The sequence below is a fragment of the Erinaceus europaeus genome, chromosome 7, assembly GCF_950295315.1.
Source record: "Erinaceus europaeus chromosome 7, mEriEur2.1, whole genome shotgun sequence".
In the NCBI taxonomy this organism is placed as follows: Eukaryota; Metazoa; Chordata; class Mammalia; order Eulipotyphla; family Erinaceidae; genus Erinaceus; species Erinaceus europaeus.
In genome coordinates, this window is record NC_080168.1 from 98,292,137 (window position 1) to 98,311,092 (window position 18,956).

Consider the following 18,956-nt stretch of genomic DNA (forward strand, 5'->3'; position numbering starts at 1 on the left):
GGGTCCCCACCTTCAGGAGAAAGGCTTCACAAGTAGTGGAGCAGTGCTGCAGGCGTCCCTTTGTCTCCCCCTTCCTCTTGATTTCTAGCAGTCTCTATCCAATAAATCAATAAAAATAATTTTAAAAAAAAACTTTAGGGTGGGGGTAGATAGCATAGTGGTTATGCAGAGACTCTCATGCCTGAGGCTCTGAAGTCCCAGGTTCAATCCCCCGCACTACCATAAACCACAGCTGAGCAGCGCTCTGGTGTTTGTTTCTCTCTGTGTCTTTCTCTCTCTACATCTCTCTCAAAAAATAAAATAAATAAAATACTTTAAAAAAAAACTTTAAAGAAGTCAAGGAGGGGTGGGAGGGAGAGGAAAAGAGGGAAAGAAAAAGACTTCCAATTCTTTTAGAGTAACTACTTAGGAAATGTATATATATATAATTTCTATACTCCAGTTTGTTTTGTTTACCATTTTAAAAGTTTAAAGCCAGTTTCCAGCATCATAATTAAAATATTAAGTATTTTAATCTTATGTCCATTATTCAGTGAAAACAAAGTCTTAATTATATTTCTAGCAGTCAATTTTTCTTACATCTGGACTGTCTCATTATCCTACACTTAGAACTTTTTTTAAATTTGATTCCTACAAGGATATTCCTCAGAGTCTGTTAACTTCTTCTCAATGACAGCAACCAGTATGCCTTTATTCAAATCTAATTTCCCTCGTATGTAAAGTCCCTGTATGAAGCCATGCTGCTAGCATCCACCTGCATCAGTTAGGGGTTGAGTTTACCTACATATAAAAGAAAGGTCTAATAATGGTGTCTAATTAAGCTAGGGGACCATATTTTTCTCTCATTCTGGTGTAACAGTCAGGAAGAGCCCCACGGTGTCATCAAGACCCAAGCAACTTCCTGCTTTCAGCTACTTAATGTCTGTCTCACCACTTCCCACTACTGCCTCTGTGAGAAAAACCTTCAAGTTTTGTATTTACTTCCTTATTTATCTTCTTCCTTTGAACATCTTACCTCTCCACAGTGCCCTCAGTTATCCTTAGCCAAACTGAATCTAATCTTGCCAGAAATCTCATGTTTCTCCAGTGTTACAGGGTAAAGTCAAAGACCCTTTATTGAATATTTATAGCCCAGTCCCCACCCACCCCAACTGCTTGGCCTCACCTTATGACACCTCTGTGTAGTAATGAAGGACATTTTACTCCACACATTCTGAATTTCTCACTGTTCTTGAGCAAACCTCAATCTTTCTTTCGTATCTTGGTGGCACAAGATGTTTCAATATGCAAGGTCACTTCTCTTAATCCAAATCAGTCAAGGAATAGAATTTAAAGTCAACTGTAGATTAAAACATCAGACTTGGGGAGGGGGTAGCATATCAGCTTAAGTGCACATGGCGTGAAGCGCAAGGGCCAGCATAAGGATCCCAGTTCCAGCCCCTGGCTCCCCACAGGGGAGTCACTTCACAAACAGTGAAGCAGGTCTGCAGGTGTCTTTCTCTCCCTATCTTTGTCTTCCCCTCCTCTCTCCATTTCTCTCTGTCCTATCTAACAACGATGACATCAATAACAACAATAATTACAACAACAATTTAAAAAAAAAAGGGCAACAAAAGGGGGAATAAATAAATATAAAAAATTTTAAATAAGTAAGAAAAATAAAAAAGAACAAGGACAACAAAAGGAAAAAAATAGCCTCCAGGAGCAGTAGATTCATAGTGCAGGCACAGAGCCCCAGCAATAACCCTGGAGGCAAAAAAAAAAAAAAAAAACTTTTAAGAAGTTAGCATTTAACCTCAAGGAGACTAGCAAATAGTCTTTTTTTTTTTTTTTTTGCCTCCAGGGTTATCACTGGGGCTGGGACTCGGTGCCTACACTATGAATTCACTGCTCCTGGAGGCCATTTTGGCCATTTTTGTTGCCCTTGTTGTGCCCTTATTATTGCCATTGCTGTTGTTGGACAGGACAGAAAGAAATGGAGAGAGATGGGGAAGACAGGAGAGAAAGAAAGACGCCTGCAGACCTGCTTCACCGCTTGTGAAGTGACCCCCCTGCAAATGAGGAGCTGAGGGCTCAAACCAGGATCTTTATACTGGTTCTTGTGCTTTGTATCATGTGCATTTACCCCCTGCACTACCACCCGGCCCCCAGGAAACAGTCTTATTAACACTCAGTATAGTGTTACTATGCTCACTCTCAAAATTCATATTTCAGTAGTAAGGCTAAATAGAAACATGCATATTCAGATTGTCAGCTTCATTGCCTACCACAGTTGTAGCTTTGGCCTCCTAATCCCCTTTTGAGCGCTTTGTGTCTCAAGAGTGACACCTAGGCTCTTTCCCTTGAATTGCAACAGCAAGCAGCAGGAAATAATCCAAATAACTCCGGGAGGGATTACAGGCACAAGATTGCTTTCCCAAATTTAACAGTCCAGTAAAACACCACTCCTTCTATAGGAAGGAATTCGGTACAGATATTAAGAAGGAACAGGATAGTTCTTGAATATTGGTTTGGGATTGGATGTGAAGCAGAAGTTCACTAATGGACCACGATGCCGGGGAATCAGGTCTGTCGTGACTGTTGTCACCAGCCTGGTAGGAAGGGCTTCGCCAATTTACCAATACTTCTCTTAGTGAGCACCAACTTCTCCTCTATCCCCAACCTTATAGGCCCTGTTCCTGTGTGATTTTTCATGTCCCGTATTCCCACTCGGCAACAGGTCTCTGTCCTTCCTTATCAGTGAGTTCAGACTAGTAAGACAACTCTTCTTGCCATCTTTCTCTGTTTGCTTCATATCCCTCCCCTTTCTCTCTCTCACACACACATATATGCCCATCCACTCACCTGTAGTGCTTGAGGACAAGACCCAGACTTATTATCTTGGCATTTCACTCCTCATATAGTGCCTGACCCTTGAGAGGTCCCCCAAATGTTTACTGAATTAGTAATGCTTAGACTTTCTTTTTTTATTTTTTTTCAATTTGGCTTTTTTAAATATTTGTTTATTCCCTTTTGTTGCCCTTGTTTTACTGTTGTAGTTATTACTGTTGTTGTTATTGATGTCGTCATTGTTGGATAGGACAGACAGAAATGGAGAGAGGAGGGGAAGACAGAGAGCGGGAGAGAAAGACACCTGCAGACCTGCTTCACCACCTGTGAAGCGATTCCCCTGCAGGTAGGGAGCCGGTGGTTCGAACCGGGATCCTTACACCCGTCCTTGCTCTTTGTGCCACATGCACTTAATCCGCTGTGCTACCGCCCAACTCCCGACTTGCTTTTTTTTTAAAAAAAAATAATAATTTTTGCTAGTGATTTAATAATTACTTCTCTGTTAGACATGGGTGTTGACAGGTTGATCCATACCAGTAGCCCATCCCAGTCTCTCCCTAGTTGGGGAGGGCTCTGGAGAGGTGGGGTTCCAGGACACATTGTTGAGGTCATCTGTCCAGGGAAGTCAGGTTGGCGTCATGGAAGCATCTGCAACTTGGTGGATAAAAAGCATCGAGATATAAAGCAGAACAAATTGTATAATAGTCAGGAGCTTAAAGGTAAGAATATAGCAGATGAGATTTGAGGTCTCCATTTTGAAAAACACTAAGAAGCCAATTTAGGTATAATCCAAGGGGCCCATGACTTACTAATTGTTGACTGAGCCCAACAGCTAACATGTAGGTAGGCTAGTTGTACTGTCTGGGAAGATGGTGTCAGAGTTGAGGATAGGACTAGAAAGCTGAATAAGGGCAGAGAGAAGCTCCCAACTATGGAAAAAGTATGTAAATACTATGAACCATAAACCCCATTGATCTGATCTTGGGCCCATGTCTATTCATATTTAGCACAGGAGCCTGTGTAACCTCTGCACTCCTGTCAGCCTGAGCTCACATTCCATGGTCAGAGCTAGGAACATTCTAGGCTGCACTCATTTCAGGACCAGTATTCCTCAAGTGGCAGAGTATGTTGACCCAGCCTCCCTTCAGATAGTGAGGCAATTTCTACCACTGTTGTTCTTCACTGAGGGCAGTGTCCTATAGAAGAATGTTGAGACTTTCCAATTCCCCTATTTTGTTGTAGTAAGGAAACCAAAATTGGCATATCAAAGGACTTAGTAAAGGAAGGAAAATGTCTGTGTTTGTTGAAACCTCACTGTAGGCACTTCCATCAGTAATTGTATCCGTTTCTTTAGTTCTTGTATCAGTCTGATGGGGCACATACATAGATAGCATCATTCCTCATTTACACCACAGTGCACTGACCAGGGTGATAGAAAAGGAAGTGGCAAAGCTGGGTTATGAACCTTCATCTCATCTTCCTTCGATACCTAGGCCAGCAAAGCATGGCCCAGACCCAAATCTTCTGAGGTTATACTTAGTCTAAAGCTATTTGAATCTTACCCCTTTCCATGTCCTTCTTAGTTGGGATATGTGGTCACTTAGTGATACTGAAAACAAGGCACTCTCAGTGCACGCAGACATGTGTTTCAAGGGCAGTGTTTCCCCAATGACAAGGCTGTGTATCTGTTCACTTCTATCCTTACACTCTGGCCCAAGTCGCCAAAATGGATTTACAAACAATATTTGGAAGAAAAATAATAAGGGTGATCTACCCAGGCTAAACTATACTGGGAGGCTGGGGAGGTGGCTCAGTTGGTAGAATTCAGAGTTCCATGTGTGGGACCCCAAGTCAATCTCCAGAACTTTAAATGCTTTAACAGAGTTCTCTCCTCCTCCTCCTCCTCCTCCTCCTCCTCCTCCTCCTCCTCTTCCTCCTCCTCCTCCTCCTCCTTCTCTCTCTCTCTCTCTCTCTCCTTCTTTCTCCTCCTCTCCTTCTCTCTCTCTCTCTCCCTCTTTCTCTCTCGCAACCTCCCTCCATTCCTCTTTCATAAAATAAAATCCCATGCAATAAGTCCCAGGTTGGATCCCTGGCAGTACAAATAACCAGAGTTGAGCAGTGCTCTGGTCCTAAATAAATAAATAAAAATTAAATATGTTGAAATTCCCCCCCCTCAGAAAACTAAATGGTTACCTGGGTTAAGATTATTGAATAAATAAATAAATAAATAAATAAATAAATAAAATCCTTAAAGGACATCAGCATTTTGGCATTTGACTTTTACCAAGTCAGTTAAGAGAAGTGAAAATCAGATTTTTCATAAATAAACAAACAAACAAATGTGGAAGGAGAGAGAGAGAAGAGTCATATATGAGGATTGGTTTGTTAAGCTCTGAAGAAAAATATGGATATCCTGTCAGTGAGAAGGAGGAGAGATGAGAAAGGCAGAGTTCTCTTCAAAAAGAGATTGGAGTGAGTTGTGAATTTCCTTAATGCTTTTTTCATACAAGGCTTCTTAACAAATGGCTATCAGTGTTCCTGCAGTTGTCTAAGGAGGAAAAAGAAAAGAAATACTGGACTGTTGATATTTCCTTTATTCAAAGGACCACTGATCCTTGTGTCCTCAGGGAAGGTTCACAGAGAACTGTCATGTGGTTGAGATGCAGTTGTGACATTCCCAGTGTTCTTGAGATCAAATCCTCTTGCACAGAGAACAGAATCCTTTGAACATCCTGCTTTCCCTGGCCTCTCACTAATAATAAGGATGGCATGATGGGGTCTAACAAATAGAGGGAAAGGGAGAGAGAACAAGGAAGTGGAGGTGCCATGAATTCAGTCTTCTTATGCAGTTAGGTCATTTGATTGTACATGAGGACAGGGACTAGAGCTGTTTGCTATGTGAAATGCTTTTAAAGACAATAAGAAGCACACTTTATATTGTAGCCAGTGGACATGTATAAACACACACACACACACATACGTAATGGATCACAATCTGAAGATGAAACCGTGTATGGTGGCCATAGGCTAAGTTACAGTCAGCCTTGCCAATTCCCCCACTCTCAACCCCACCCCTCAACAAAGACTTGAAAACTGGCATTCTCCATCACTCATTCAAAATTGCTATCTCAATTTCCCTCTCCAAATTTAAATACTTGTAAAGGCTGTAATTTTTAGTTTATCATAAATGTGCTTTAAATACATTTCTGTCAAAATCTTGGCACTGCAGACTTGGCTCAGCTGAGTGAAAACGGGCTATTATATAACCTAATGCTGGCGCCATTCTCCAATGTCAGACCTCTCAAGCTAATCAGACTCTGTTTCCTGTCAAAAAAAGAAATTGTTTTCATTTTGCCTTCCCTGAAGATCCCAATGCTACATGAAAGCACCAAAGATAAATGGATAACACTCTATAACTGAAGGAACTGATCTTTGGTGCCACTCTTTCTCCCTCTCTATCCTATCTCTCAAAATTTAAAACGAGAAGGACAGAGAGGTGACTCTCAGGTGCAAAATCCAACATTCGATTCCTCCATATTGGCATTTAAAAACTTCAACTTGAACCATCCAGATAGCTTACCTAGGAAGTTGCCTGCACTTGCATGCACACAGCCTAGGCTCCAGTCAGGTATCCACCGCCCTAGGGGAAACCTCAGTGCTGTGCTATTTATTTTATGTCCTTTTTCTCTTTGACTGTGAAAAAGTCAGCCTAGAGCAGTGAAGCCCTGACACCAATAATAAGTAAATAAAGAAACTTTATAAGTATTGTTTTGGTCCCCTTTGTGGCCCTAATATCAGTTAAAGTCAATCCTTTCGAATAAAGGAGAGGAAAACACAGAAAAGACAAGTTGCTAAAATAAATAACCTCTCCAGGGGCATTTTTCAGAAACTGACTATAATGTCTTTTTTGTTTTAGGCACTGGCTTTCAGGCCTCAGGATACAACTTCAACACCTATGACTGGAGGAGTCCCAAACAGAGGGGCAGTGTGTCCCCCATCCCAAAGCCTCGAAGCCAAACATACCCTGACGTGGGGCTGAGCAATGAAGACTGGGACCGGTCCACAGTCAGCGGGTAAGGTCTCAGCCACTGCTGCCCTGTCCACCCAGGTTCACCGTCACTTGGGGTCAGATCTGAATGTCCCTGTTTCCCACAGCTAGTGGCTGCTAGCATTGGCTCCATGAAGCCACTGCAGATGTCTGTGCCGGACCCAGGCCAGGATCTTAGAACATGCACCTGGCCAGCAAGGAGCCAGAACACCATGATGCTATAGGGCCAGAGCTAAATTTGCCCTTGTGAAAACAATAATAGCGCAATGGGGGGAAGGGGGTGTCATGGTGATATTCTATAAACGTTCTGTGATTGCTTCCTTTAAAAGGTAGTTTCTACAATTATCTGGCGACTTAGTTTTAACAAGTTTCATAAGTAGCATAGCTAATGGAGATTAGTCAGTATATACAGTAATGTAGGCATTTCCCTCAATTTGAAATTTGATGAATTATTTCATATGTTCTTACATTATATGGACACTCTAGACCGTAAACTGCATATCAGTTCTTAAAAATTTTGATAAGAATTAATTTGGAATTATTAAAGAGGTAGTCTCTATTCCTTGTAAGTAACGTTTTCTTTCTGTGTGATTTTTTAAAAAAATATTTAATTTTTTGTTGCCCTTTTCTTTTAACTTAATAAGGCAGAGAGAAATTGCCAGGGAGGTGGGATAGAGAGCAAGAGAAAGATAGGCACCTGCAGACCTGCTTCACTATCCATGAAGCTTCCTCCCTGCAGGTGGAAACCAAGGATTTGAACCCAGGTTCCTTGCACACAGCAATATGTGCACTCAACCAGGTGCATCACTGCCCACCCACCACCACCACCACCATTTTTTTTTTCATGTGTGTCTTTTTAAAGGATACATCAAAGGTGTCATGTTTTCACTGAGGTCTGTTTAGTATTTTGTTCCTTTCCAAAATTTTGTAAGGAAGTTTATAAAAAGTAATGAGTAACACTTAGGGATCACAGAGATATCTCATTGGGTAGGGCATGTGTGTGGCTCAACTCTGAACCCTAGCACCTCATGGAAAGTACCCTAAGTTCTGGTATTTGATACCAGAGAAGTCAAACGCAGGGTCTTGCTTATGAGAACCACCTCCCCAGATTTCTCATTCTGTGTTTTTACAGAGAGAAAAGCAAGACAGAGCAAGAAAAGGGAGAGAAAAGAGAGTGACACCAAAGTTATGGTTCTTCTCCTTTTCTCTCTATTTCTGTGTCTGTATCTGAAAAAGAAGGCATTCCAGGAGAGGGTGAAATCATATATATACTTGAGGCACTGCTCTGGGGCAAAAAAGTGCTAGCAGGGACATGGGAGATTGCACAATGGTTTTGCAAAGAGACTCTCAAGGGGGCCAGGCATTGGCACACCCAGTTAAATGCACATAGTACTAAGTATAAGGATCTGCTCAAGGGCTCGGGTTCGAGCCCCTGCTCCCCACCTGCAGAGGGGATGCTTCACAATAAGCGAAGCAGATTTGCAGATATCTTTCTCTCTCCTTCTTTATCTCCTCCTCTCTCAATTTCTCTCTGTCCTATCCAATAAAATGGAAAAAAATAGCTGCCAGGAACAGTGAATTTGTAGTGTCAGCACCAAGCCCCAGTGATAACCCTGGAAGCAAAAAAGAAGAAGAAGGAGAAGGAGAAGGAGGAGGAGAAGAAGGAGGAGGAGGAGGAGGAGAAGGAAGGAGAAGAAGGAGAAGAAGAAGAAGAAGAAGAAGAAGAAGAAGGAGGAGGAGGAGGAGGAGGAGGAGGAGGAGGAGGAGGAGAAGGAGAAGGAGAAGAAGAAGGAGAAGAAGAAGAAGAAGAAGAAGAAGAAGAAGAAGAAGAAGAAGAAGAAGAAGAAGAAGAAGAAGAAGAAGAAGAAGAAGAAGAGGAGGAAACTAAAAACAAAAAGACTTTCATGCCTGAGGCTCCAAAATCCCAAGTTCAGTCCCCCACACCACCACAACTACTCCAAGCCAGGGCTGAGCAATGCTCTGGTTAAAGAAAAAGAAAAAGAAAAAGAAAAAAAGTGCTAACAGTAAATGGACTTATACTGATACAGCTAAGCTAAACAAAATTTATTTATGTATTTGCCACTAGGGCTATTGCTGGGACTGGGTGCCTGCCCCTGCTCCCAACCACTCTTTCTTCCTTTCTTCCTCCCTTCCTTCTTTCCTTTCACTTGATAGGACAGAGATAAATTGAGAGAAGGGGAGATGGAGAGGGAGGGAGGGAAGGAAGGAAAGAGAGACCTGTAGTACTGCTTCGCCACTCCGAAAGCTTCCTTCTGCAGGTGGGGATCGGGGGTTTGAACCCAGGTCCTTATGCATGGTAACATGTGTGCTCAACTGGGTCCACCAACACCTGGCCGCCTACACCACACTCCTGATAGGTGTTGTGTTGCTGCAGCTTATTCAGCAGTAGACATGAACTCCCGGACATGCAGGGAGCAAGGCCATGCATGGTCTTCTCTTTCGTTCTTGGAGAGGCTGTTTTTCCTGCAGCAGCCTTACAGTGGACCTGACCTGCTCTGGAAGCCACAGCTGGAAGCCATTTAGGTTCAAAATGACTCTTGTTGTATTTCAAGTGAGATAAAGAAAGAGATCCAAGATAGAAAATACAAATATAGATGCAGATCTAGGGATACAGAGAACCTGTTCTTAACCCCAACTGCGTTTTGGTGACAGTTTTGCAGGAGCTCCCGACAGTACAGAAGCAGAGCAAGAGGAGAATTTTTGGTCTCAAGCGTTGGAGGATTTAGAAACCTGTGGACAATCAGGAATTCTGAGAGAACTGGAGGTAGCCTCGGTCCTGCTACTTACTTTGGTTGTTTGTACATTCATTACTTTCGGTCCTTTTGTGTTTGCACTTGTCACACCAGTTCATTTAAAAGCTTTAACCCCTTTCCACAGGAGAAAGCTGACAGGCGTGTGTCTTTGAGAAACATGACTCTCTTGGTAGCTACCCTTTCTGTTTATATTTGTTGCTTGTGAAGCTGCCTCCCCTGCCCCCCCCCCTTTGCCTCCTGGACAGAAATTTGATTTCTTAAGATGCAGTTGAAAGTATTTTATTTCCCCGTTCCCACCCTCCCTCCCAAGCTTACTGACTTGTGGCTTCTGCCCTTGCTCCATGCTAACCCTGACTGTACCTGCCTCCCCAGCTCGCTAAGGAGCGAGCGCGATCTCAGCAGCAGCACATCTCATCCTCTTAGTTGCTTTAGAAAGACTTCTTTGGCATGTTTTCATTTGTACCCGGTATAGAAATTAATTTGATTGTTAAGAGGAACATAAGAGGAAAAAAAAAAATGTTGTCTTGCCCTTAAAGTAGGTAACAACAGTGCAGCTGGTGAAAAAGACCAGCCTGTTTACATAGCAGTCAAAATATTGCACAGTACTTCACTGTTAATTGCAAAACCTGATTCCCTGCTAACTTCGTGTGAATGCAAGGCGTTGCCGGCATGATGGAATATAATAGCCCAATTCCCGGTGGTGAGTCCTTTAATCAAAGCTGTGAATTTGTTTAACAGTATTCACACTTTGGTCTGGGAAGTCCTGGACTGTTTCCTTTTATGTTCTTATAAATTTTTTGAGCTGGAAAAAAAGAAAAAGGAAAAAAAAAAAAGAAAAGAAAGTGGCAAAAGTTTCATTTTTATTTTGATGTCTTATGAGGTTCCCAAGTCACCATAAGGAATGTGAATGGCATAACTGAGTGAGACTTGCAGTTCTAAAATGTTTACTCATCTTTATGTTACTTTTGCTTCTCAACTGCATGTGTGGACATTTTATGTGATTCTACTGTATGTGAACCTGCAAAGAGAATTATAAAGAAAATTGTTAGTTGGAATTTGTAAATGTCATACTATTACCTGGCATGAATTTCAGCTTCAGAGCACAATTAAAGGACCTGGAGATGGATATTACTATAAAATTTGAATTAACTGAGATGTTACTGATTTTTTTTAACTTTCAGAAAGAGTAGATTGCTTAAGTATCAGCTGACTTATTTAAACTCTTACCACTTCAGCAGAACGGAACCAAACTGAATTGAGTTTAGTTCACAATTCTCGAACATATTCCTGAATGTGGAAGTGGATTTTAGCTTACCGGCATCTTTTATTTCGCACTGTAGTACTTCTGTTTTGGGTTGCAATTATGTTTCTCCCATCCAAATACTAATCAGGCCCTACCCTGATTAGTATCCAAGATCAGGTGAGACTGGGCATGTTCAGCGTGTTCAGTGTCTATGGCCATAGACACTGTTATATATCTAACAGTTTCTTTTGCATTAAATAAACATGAAGGTGATAGAAAGAATGAGGAGGAATCACCAACTAGAAATTGAGTTAGCTAATAAAAACAGCATCCATTGACATAGAAGTTACCTCGCACCAGGCAATACGTTTTCTGTGACATAGTTTCAGGTAGGTGTGGCCCCTGAGATTACAAACCCAGAAAAGTCATTAATTAAATTTACAAGCCAGAGGAAAATTAAAGTCCTCAACTAAAAAAAAAAAAATCATTGTTAAATTCATAAACTGGGGCCAGGCAGTAAGTAGTGCAGTGGGTTAAGCGCACATGGCACAAAGCACAAGAACCAGCTTAAGGATCCCGGTTCTAGCCCCTGGCTCCCCACCTGCAGGGTAGTCCTTTCACAAGCGGTGAAGCAGGTCTGCAGGTGTCTATCTTTCTCTCCCCCTCTCTGTCTTGCCCTCCTCTCTCCATTTCTCTCTGTCCTATCCAACAACGACAGTAATGATGGCAACAACAACGATAAACAACAAGGGCAACAAAAGGGAAAAAATAGCCTCCAGGAGCGGTGGATTCATAGTGCAGGCACTGAGCCCCAGTGATAATCCTGGAGAAAGAAAAAAAGTTCATAAACTATGTTCTTATTTATACTTTTTTCAAAGAACACTGATTTATGGATTTATATGAACTCTGATCCCTTGATTGTAAATGCTACTTTCAATGTAAGGAATACTATGAGAGCTTGGTTCCTGTGTGTAAGATTTATATCTAGTGTTAAGACTTATTATATCTGTAATAAATGTGACAGGTCAGCCAGAATGAAAAATCATTACAATGAAAATCATACTAGTCATGTTGCCATTGCTAAGTTACATTCAGCTTTAGCACTGAAAAATATAACTTTAACAATAAAAAAAGAAGAAAAAACCTCAAAAGATCTTCAATAAATTAATCTCGCTAGTTTATTTCTTCTATAAAATATGGAGATGATAATGACTAATGCTTATGAGGTGTGTGATACGGATCTTGGCACTGTGCGATAGAAATTCTTATTTTTGCCATTTTTGATTTATGAGTCCTGCTTTAATTATTTTTTATTTAACACAGGAAGACAGAGTGTCATCTAAACATCCCCATTTGAACAGAGCCCTTCCAAGTCGTTTGTATGTCAGTTTTCTCACTGATAGTGAAAAAGAAAGTCATCATTGTAAATCAGAACTTGTGCAAATGCTTATACTTGAAGCAAAAATAATCCTAGGTGATTATAGATGACTGTTTGGGCCTTTTTCAGTTTTTACATGTGTGATTTACTCTTTATATTCCTTCACAAATGGCACTGACTCGATGGACATTCACTTGAAGCAAATTGTGCTTTGAAAATCTGAACCGAAGCCCTATATGTCATTTCTTTAATCAGAACTCTTTTTTTTTTTTTACCTTTAGCTTAATGAAGAGTTATGACTGTTCTCAGTGGTAGTGATTTAAGTATTTTACGAACTCCAAGGTGTTTCTTTTTGACCCCGTGAAAAATGAATATAAAATTAGTTGATGTTAACAAAGCAGTTGACTAGTCTAAGTAGGTAAAACCAGTGAATGAATGGTCAAGAAGACAATCAGCTCTAGTAGACTAAAAACAGAAATAATCTATATGATTTAAGTGCCTTGAAATGCTCTCCCATGACACCAACAAAGCTAATAATTGAAAACGTCAATTTTTGACTATGTCTGCAGGTGTCTGCAGGTGTCTGCAGGTGTCTGCAGGTGCTTAACCAGATGTACCACCACCAGGCCCCAAGACTTCAATTTTTAAAGGAATTTAAAATAAATCATAGGCTGTAGATAATTCACACTGGTTTACTTTTATTTGTATTTTTATTTTTATTGCCACCAGGGTTATCACAGTGACTTGGTGCCAGCAATATGAATCCGCCGGACCTCTGAGCCTCAGACATGAAAGTCTTTTGCATAACCATTATGCTATAATCCCAGCTGACTTAAGCATTTTTATTAATGTAAGCCACTCGATCATGCTGCAGCCAGTCACATGGCATATAGAATTTGTTTTCTCTTCCTGTGATTTTAGGTGGCTTTTGTTAGTTATAGATAACATGTTATGTTAAGGAGTCCAGAACTGGCTCTTAGCATGTTTTCAGAAGGTGTGCATCCTCCAGTCCTGAGAAGTGAGCTTACCTAACTAACTTGATATTAGATCCACACCTGAGACTCAGTCATATTTGCGGCCTCACCTAGCTTTTCCTTGTGAGTGATGCTGAGAGTATATTTGAAATGGAAGAAACTTTTTCAATTCATTGATAAGATCCTATCTAAGTCTCTTAGCTTTTGAGCAAAGGCTTGAATCCAGTAGCCTGATATATGATTGACCACTAACCTTTCTGAGGATCTTACATGTCTGCACTCAACAATGCACCACTGCTTGGCCCCCAACAGATATTTTTAATAAATATTGACTTACACTAAATGATGTGGAGACCTAACTGGTCTGCCACTTGGCCAAAGAAAGGAGAATATTTGGGAGCCAGATGGTGGTGCACCTGGTGAAGTGCACACAGTACTATGCTCAAGGACCTACGCAAAGATCAAGGTTCAAGCCCCCGCTCCCCACCTGCAGTAGGGATGCTTCACAAGCAGTGAAACAGGTCTGCAGGTGTCTATCTTTCCCTCCCCCTCTTTATCTCTCCCTGCTCTCAACTTCTCTGTGTCCTATCCAATAAAATGGAAAAAATGGCCTCCAGGAGCAATGGATTCTAAGTGCCAGCACCAAGCCCCATTGATAATCCTGGAGGGAAAAGAAAGAAAGAAAGGAAGGAAGGAAGAAAGAAGAAAGAAAGGGAGAGAGAGAGAAAGAGAGGAAGGAAAAGAAAGAAAGAGAAAGAAAGAAAGAAAAGAAGAAAGAAAGAAAGGAAGAAAGAAAGAAATTAAGTAAGTAAGAAAGAAGGAAGGAAGGAAGGAAGGAAGGAAGGAAGGAAGGAAGGAAGGAAGGAAGGAAAAAGAATATGCCAGCATTAGGCAGGCAGCATTAGGTAGAAAGCCTGGCTTTTACATCAATAGCCCATTTTCAGCCAGTTGTTACTTCCAGTTGTGACTGAGGGCAGTAAAGTTCTTAGTTCATTTCTAAAAGATATATTGAAGGTCACTATATGAATCCCATCTGTTGAACCCACTCAGTAAAAAGTTAGTGCTTAGATTGTAGTTTTCAGTAAGCAAATGTTAGTGCTTTTTCAATTTGTCTCAAAACTGCCAGGAGTGGTATTTGAGTAAATAAACTCAGTGACTTAAGTACTTAAATTGGATTTAAGATGTGCATTATAAGTGTCACTCACAAAGGTTTTCATAGTTAGTATATTCATTCTCCTGCCTTTGGTTATGCCCTGAAGAGACTTTATTTTGACTGGGCAGAAGGAGAAATGTGCTTAATGTTGAGCAACCAAAACACTTTTCTTAGTTCTCTGCTTAATCGTTTCTGAACATTGTCAATGCCACAGGCTACAATTATGTCGGGGAGTACGATGAGTCTGAATCATGAGGCCCCCGTACCTCGCAGTCAGCTGGGGCGACAGGCCAGCTTTCAGGAACGGAGCAACTCTCGGCCACACTACAGCCAGACGACCCGGAGCAACACCCTGCCCTCTGAGGTGGGCAGGAAGTCTGTCCCCCTGAGGAAACTGAAACAAGACATAAAGGAGATCATGTCCCCCAGTCCAGTGGAGCTGCACAAGGTCAGGAGACTTTCCTTTTATTATTATTATTATCTTTTTATTTATTGGATAGAGCTGTTGTAGTTATTATTGTTGTTGTTATTGATGTCATCATTGTTAGATAGGACAGAGAGAAATGGAGAGAGGAGGGGAAGACAGAGAGGGGGAGAAAGATAGACACCTGTAGACCTGCTTCACCGCCTGCGAAGTGACCCCCTTGCAGGTGAGGAGCTGGGGGCTTGAACCTGGATCCTATGCTGGTCCTTGCACTTTGTGCCACCTGCGCTTAACCTGCTACACCACCACCCAACTCCCTGCATTCTGTCTTTAAAATGAATTCTGGATTGTACTCTAGCTTATTACAGATTTTTTTCTTTGCATATAAGGTGCATAAGGCTTAGCTACAATTCATTGATAACCCTTCTTCCATTCTGAAGCTTCCTTTGGTGTCCACTTAATCCATTTCTAAGATGAATTCTAACTTCCCTTCTTTGCATACTTTAAGGAAAAATAACTTTTCTCATAAGAATGCCCCAAGGGTGGGAGTAGATAGCATTATGGTTATGTAGGGACTCTCATGCCTGAGGCTTTGAGGTCCCAAGTTCAGCCCCCTGCACCACCATAAGTCAGAGCTGAGCAGTGCTCTGTTTAAAGAAAAAAAGAACACACTAGAGAGGTTGGGTATTGCACCAGGTTAAGCACATATGGTATGAAGCACAAAGACCAACATAAAGATGCCAGTTTGAGTCCCCAGCTCCCTACCTACAGGGGGGTCACTTCGCAGGCGGTGATGCAGGTCTGCAGGTGTCTATCTTTCTCTTCCCCTCTCTGTCTTCCCCTCCTCTCTCCATTTCTCTCTGTCCTATCCAACAACAACAAAATGAAAAAAATGGCTCCAGGAGCAGTGAATTCATAGTGCAGGCACCAAACCCCAGCAGTAACCCTGGAGACAAAAATAAATAACACCAGAGTATTTGGGCTTTTTAAAAATAAGTATATTGACACTTACTTTTGCCATATAATTTGGGGTGTTTTTTTTTTCCAGTGGAGCCATATTCCTTAATTTTATGCAGATATTTTCGTTTTATCATTTTACAGAAAGGTGTCTAGGATAACAGTCCAGCATCTACTTCTCTCTGACTGCTAGTAGCACAACCTTGAACATGGAGTCACACTCAAGGAACTCCTTCATTTATTGCAGCTGCTTTTGCTGCCGTCAACATTTCCCCTGTAAGGCTGAATTAGCATTTTCAATATGCTTGAGGGTTTTAAAAGGAAACTTTGTTCTTCTTGATGAGATAGAATTCTTCTCCTCCTTGAAAGGAGTGTCATTTTTGGTGCTGAATGACAGCTTTTTTTTGCAATATTCTTCCCAAGTCAGGAACACACTCAGTCCTTGGAGGGAACATGAAATGGAAATTCACATTTTATTCAGGTCAATTCATTTTCTTCAGTTATTTGGAGTTGGTACCCAAAGTCAAATGGGTCCATATCTTCTCTAAGTAACTATTTATACTTTCTTTTTTCAATTTCTTTATTGGGGAATTAATGTTTTACATTCAACAGTAAATACAATAGTTTGTACATGCATAACATTTCCCAGTTTTCCATATAACAATACAACCCCCATTAGGTCCTCTGTCATCCTTCTTGGATCTGTATTCTCCCCACCCACCCACCCCAGAGTCTTCTACTTTGGTGCAATACACCACTATTTATACTTTCTAATTGTTTTAATAGGAAGTTACTAGATTCTAAAGCAACAATCTGAATTAGTGAACTTCTTCTTCTTCTTCTTCTTCTTCTTCTTCTCATTCTCCTCCTCCTCCTCCTCCTTCTCCTCCTCCTTCTTCTTCCTCTTTTTACTTTTGCCCATCACTTTTAATAAATTCATCTGGTCTTTCTTCAGACAGGAAATGACAAATCAGAGCACAATCATTGCTTCAAGCAGACAAAGACCTGTCACAGTCTATCATTAGCCATGTTGTTCTCTCTCTCTCTCTAAATCTATTATTATTGAATAGAAACTGTCAGAAATTGAGAGGGAAGGGGAAATAGAGAGAAAGAGAGACCTGCAACACTACTTCACCACTTGTGAAGCTTTTTCCCTGCAGGTGGGGATCAGGGGCTTTAACTTGGGTCTTTGCACACTATAATGTGACAGAAATTGAGAGGAAGAAGGGGAGATAGAAAAGGAGAGAGACAGACACTTTCAGCCCTGCTTCACCACATGTGAAGATTTCCCTCTGCAGTTGGAGACCAAGGGATTGAACCTGGGTCTTTGTACATTGTGATGTAACCAGTTACACCACTGCCTGGCCCTGTCATGTTATTCTCTGAACCCTGGTTTGCTCATTTATCAAAATGGGACAAACTCACCTGTTATCAAGAGAGAGGACTTCACAGGTAACACTGCCCCCAGTGACATGATCATCACTCCCTCCTTGCCTCAGTTATACAGTTTCAGAAATCTAGGAAATAAAATCTCCTCAGGGTCCCAGAGATAAAGAAGATTCAGCCAGCTGCCTACTTAGAGCTTCCAGAAATGAAGCTGGGAACCAGTATGAGAGCCTGTTTACAAAGAGGAATGGCCATGCGTCCAGTTACTAGGTACTACCTGAGTCTGATGAATATACACTCACCTGGTAAAGCCAGGGGCTAGTTAACAGGACTTTGAAGTGGGTTGGGGGAGTGCAGAATTGTCCAACAGGTGTGGGAGTCTGGGTTGCCTATTTTAAATAAGCAGTGGCATTCAGGCCTGACAGCTCTCAAACAAGTATCATTTCCATCAGCTTCCTTTCTCTATGATAATTTACAACATACTTTAAAAAGTGTAAAGCCGGGGTCGAGGCGGTAGCACAGCAGGTTAAGTGCACATGACGCAAAGCCTAAGGACCAGAGTAAGGATCCTGGCTCGAGCCCCCGGCTCCCCACCTGCAGGGGAGTCGCTTCACAGGTGGTGAAGCAGGTCTGCAGGTGTCTATCTGTCTCTCCCCTCTCTGTCTTCCTCTCCCCTCTCCCCAATAGTAACTACAACAACAATAAAAAAAAAAGGGAAAATAAATAAATAAAAGTACAGAGAAGTGAAAAAACTTGATATCTCTGTCAGCTGGGAGGAGGGGGGAAGAGTGCTGGAATAAGATTTTCTTTTTTCTTTCCTTTTTTTAATATTTTATTTATTTATTAATGATAAATATAGGAGGAGAGAGAGAAAGGACCAGACATCACTCTGGTACATGTGCTGCCGGGGATTGAACGCAGGACCTCATGCCTGAGAGTCTAGTGCCTTATTCACTGCGCCACCTCCTGGACCACTCTTTTTTTCTTTCTTTTTTTAAAATTATCTTTATTTTTATTGGATAGAGACAGCCAGAAATCAAGAGGGAAGGGGTTGATAGGGAGGGAGAGAGACTTGCAGCATTGCTTCACCACGCAAAAAGCTTTCCCCCTGCAAGTGGGGACCAAGGACTTGAACCCAGATTCTTGCGTATTGTAGCATGTACTATCTACCAAGTGTGTTACCACCAAACCCCTGGAATAAGATTTTCCAAGTTTGAATTAAAACTGCTTAATGATCTGTAGAGAAACAAGGACAGTGCCTTTGAGGTTATCTATTATAGTGGACAGAAATCATTTGCATGTCTACCAGATAGAACACATTTGCATCTTAGCACTTCTCTGCAAGTTTCCATCCACTTCTGCAGTCTAAGCCCTGAGGGATAGAAATGGCAAGCGAGAGAGAGTCACTGTTCCCTGAGCTCCATGACCCTTGGACAGGCTTGTTAGAGCTCCACAGGGCCTTGTTTCTCAGGTTTTGATCGCTTGTCTTATCACATCTCTCAGGATCCATCACCACGCTCTATAGTGATGTTCACAACTTCTCTTAAGTCTAGCTCTGGCCTAAGGTGTGTTTTGCTTTGTTTTGTTGCCTCCAGGGTTATTGCTGGGGCTCACTGCCTGTACTACAAATCCACTGCTCCTAGAGGCCATTTTTCCCATTTTGTTGCCCTTGTTGTTACCCTTGTTGTTGTCATTACTGTTGGATAGGACAGAGAGACAGCAAGAGAGGAAGGGAAGACAGAGAGGGGGTGAGAAAGACAGACACTTGCAGACCTGCTGCACCACTGTGA

General features: G+C 41.6%; 1 protein-coding gene across 4 annotated transcripts in view; it reads left to right on the top strand.

Annotated features, from left to right (window-relative positions):
* Window positions 1-18,956, top strand: part of GRIP1 (glutamate receptor interacting protein 1) — a 795,045-nt gene that overhangs the window by 753,248 nt on the left and 22,841 nt on the right. For 3 of the 4 annotated variants that reach the window (XM_060194981.1, XM_060194983.1, XM_060194982.1), the window contains exons 20-23: window positions 6,746-6,902; window positions 9,551-9,662; window positions 9,776-9,820; window positions 14,614-14,847. In XM_060194981.1, coding sequence (XP_060050964.1) covers window positions 6,746-6,902; window positions 9,551-9,662; window positions 9,776-9,820; window positions 14,614-14,847 — 548 coding nt within the window. The remainder of the gene's footprint in view (window positions 1-6,745; window positions 6,903-9,550; window positions 9,663-9,775; window positions 9,821-14,613; window positions 14,848-18,956) is intronic. The other variant, XM_060194984.1, reaches the window with a different exon arrangement.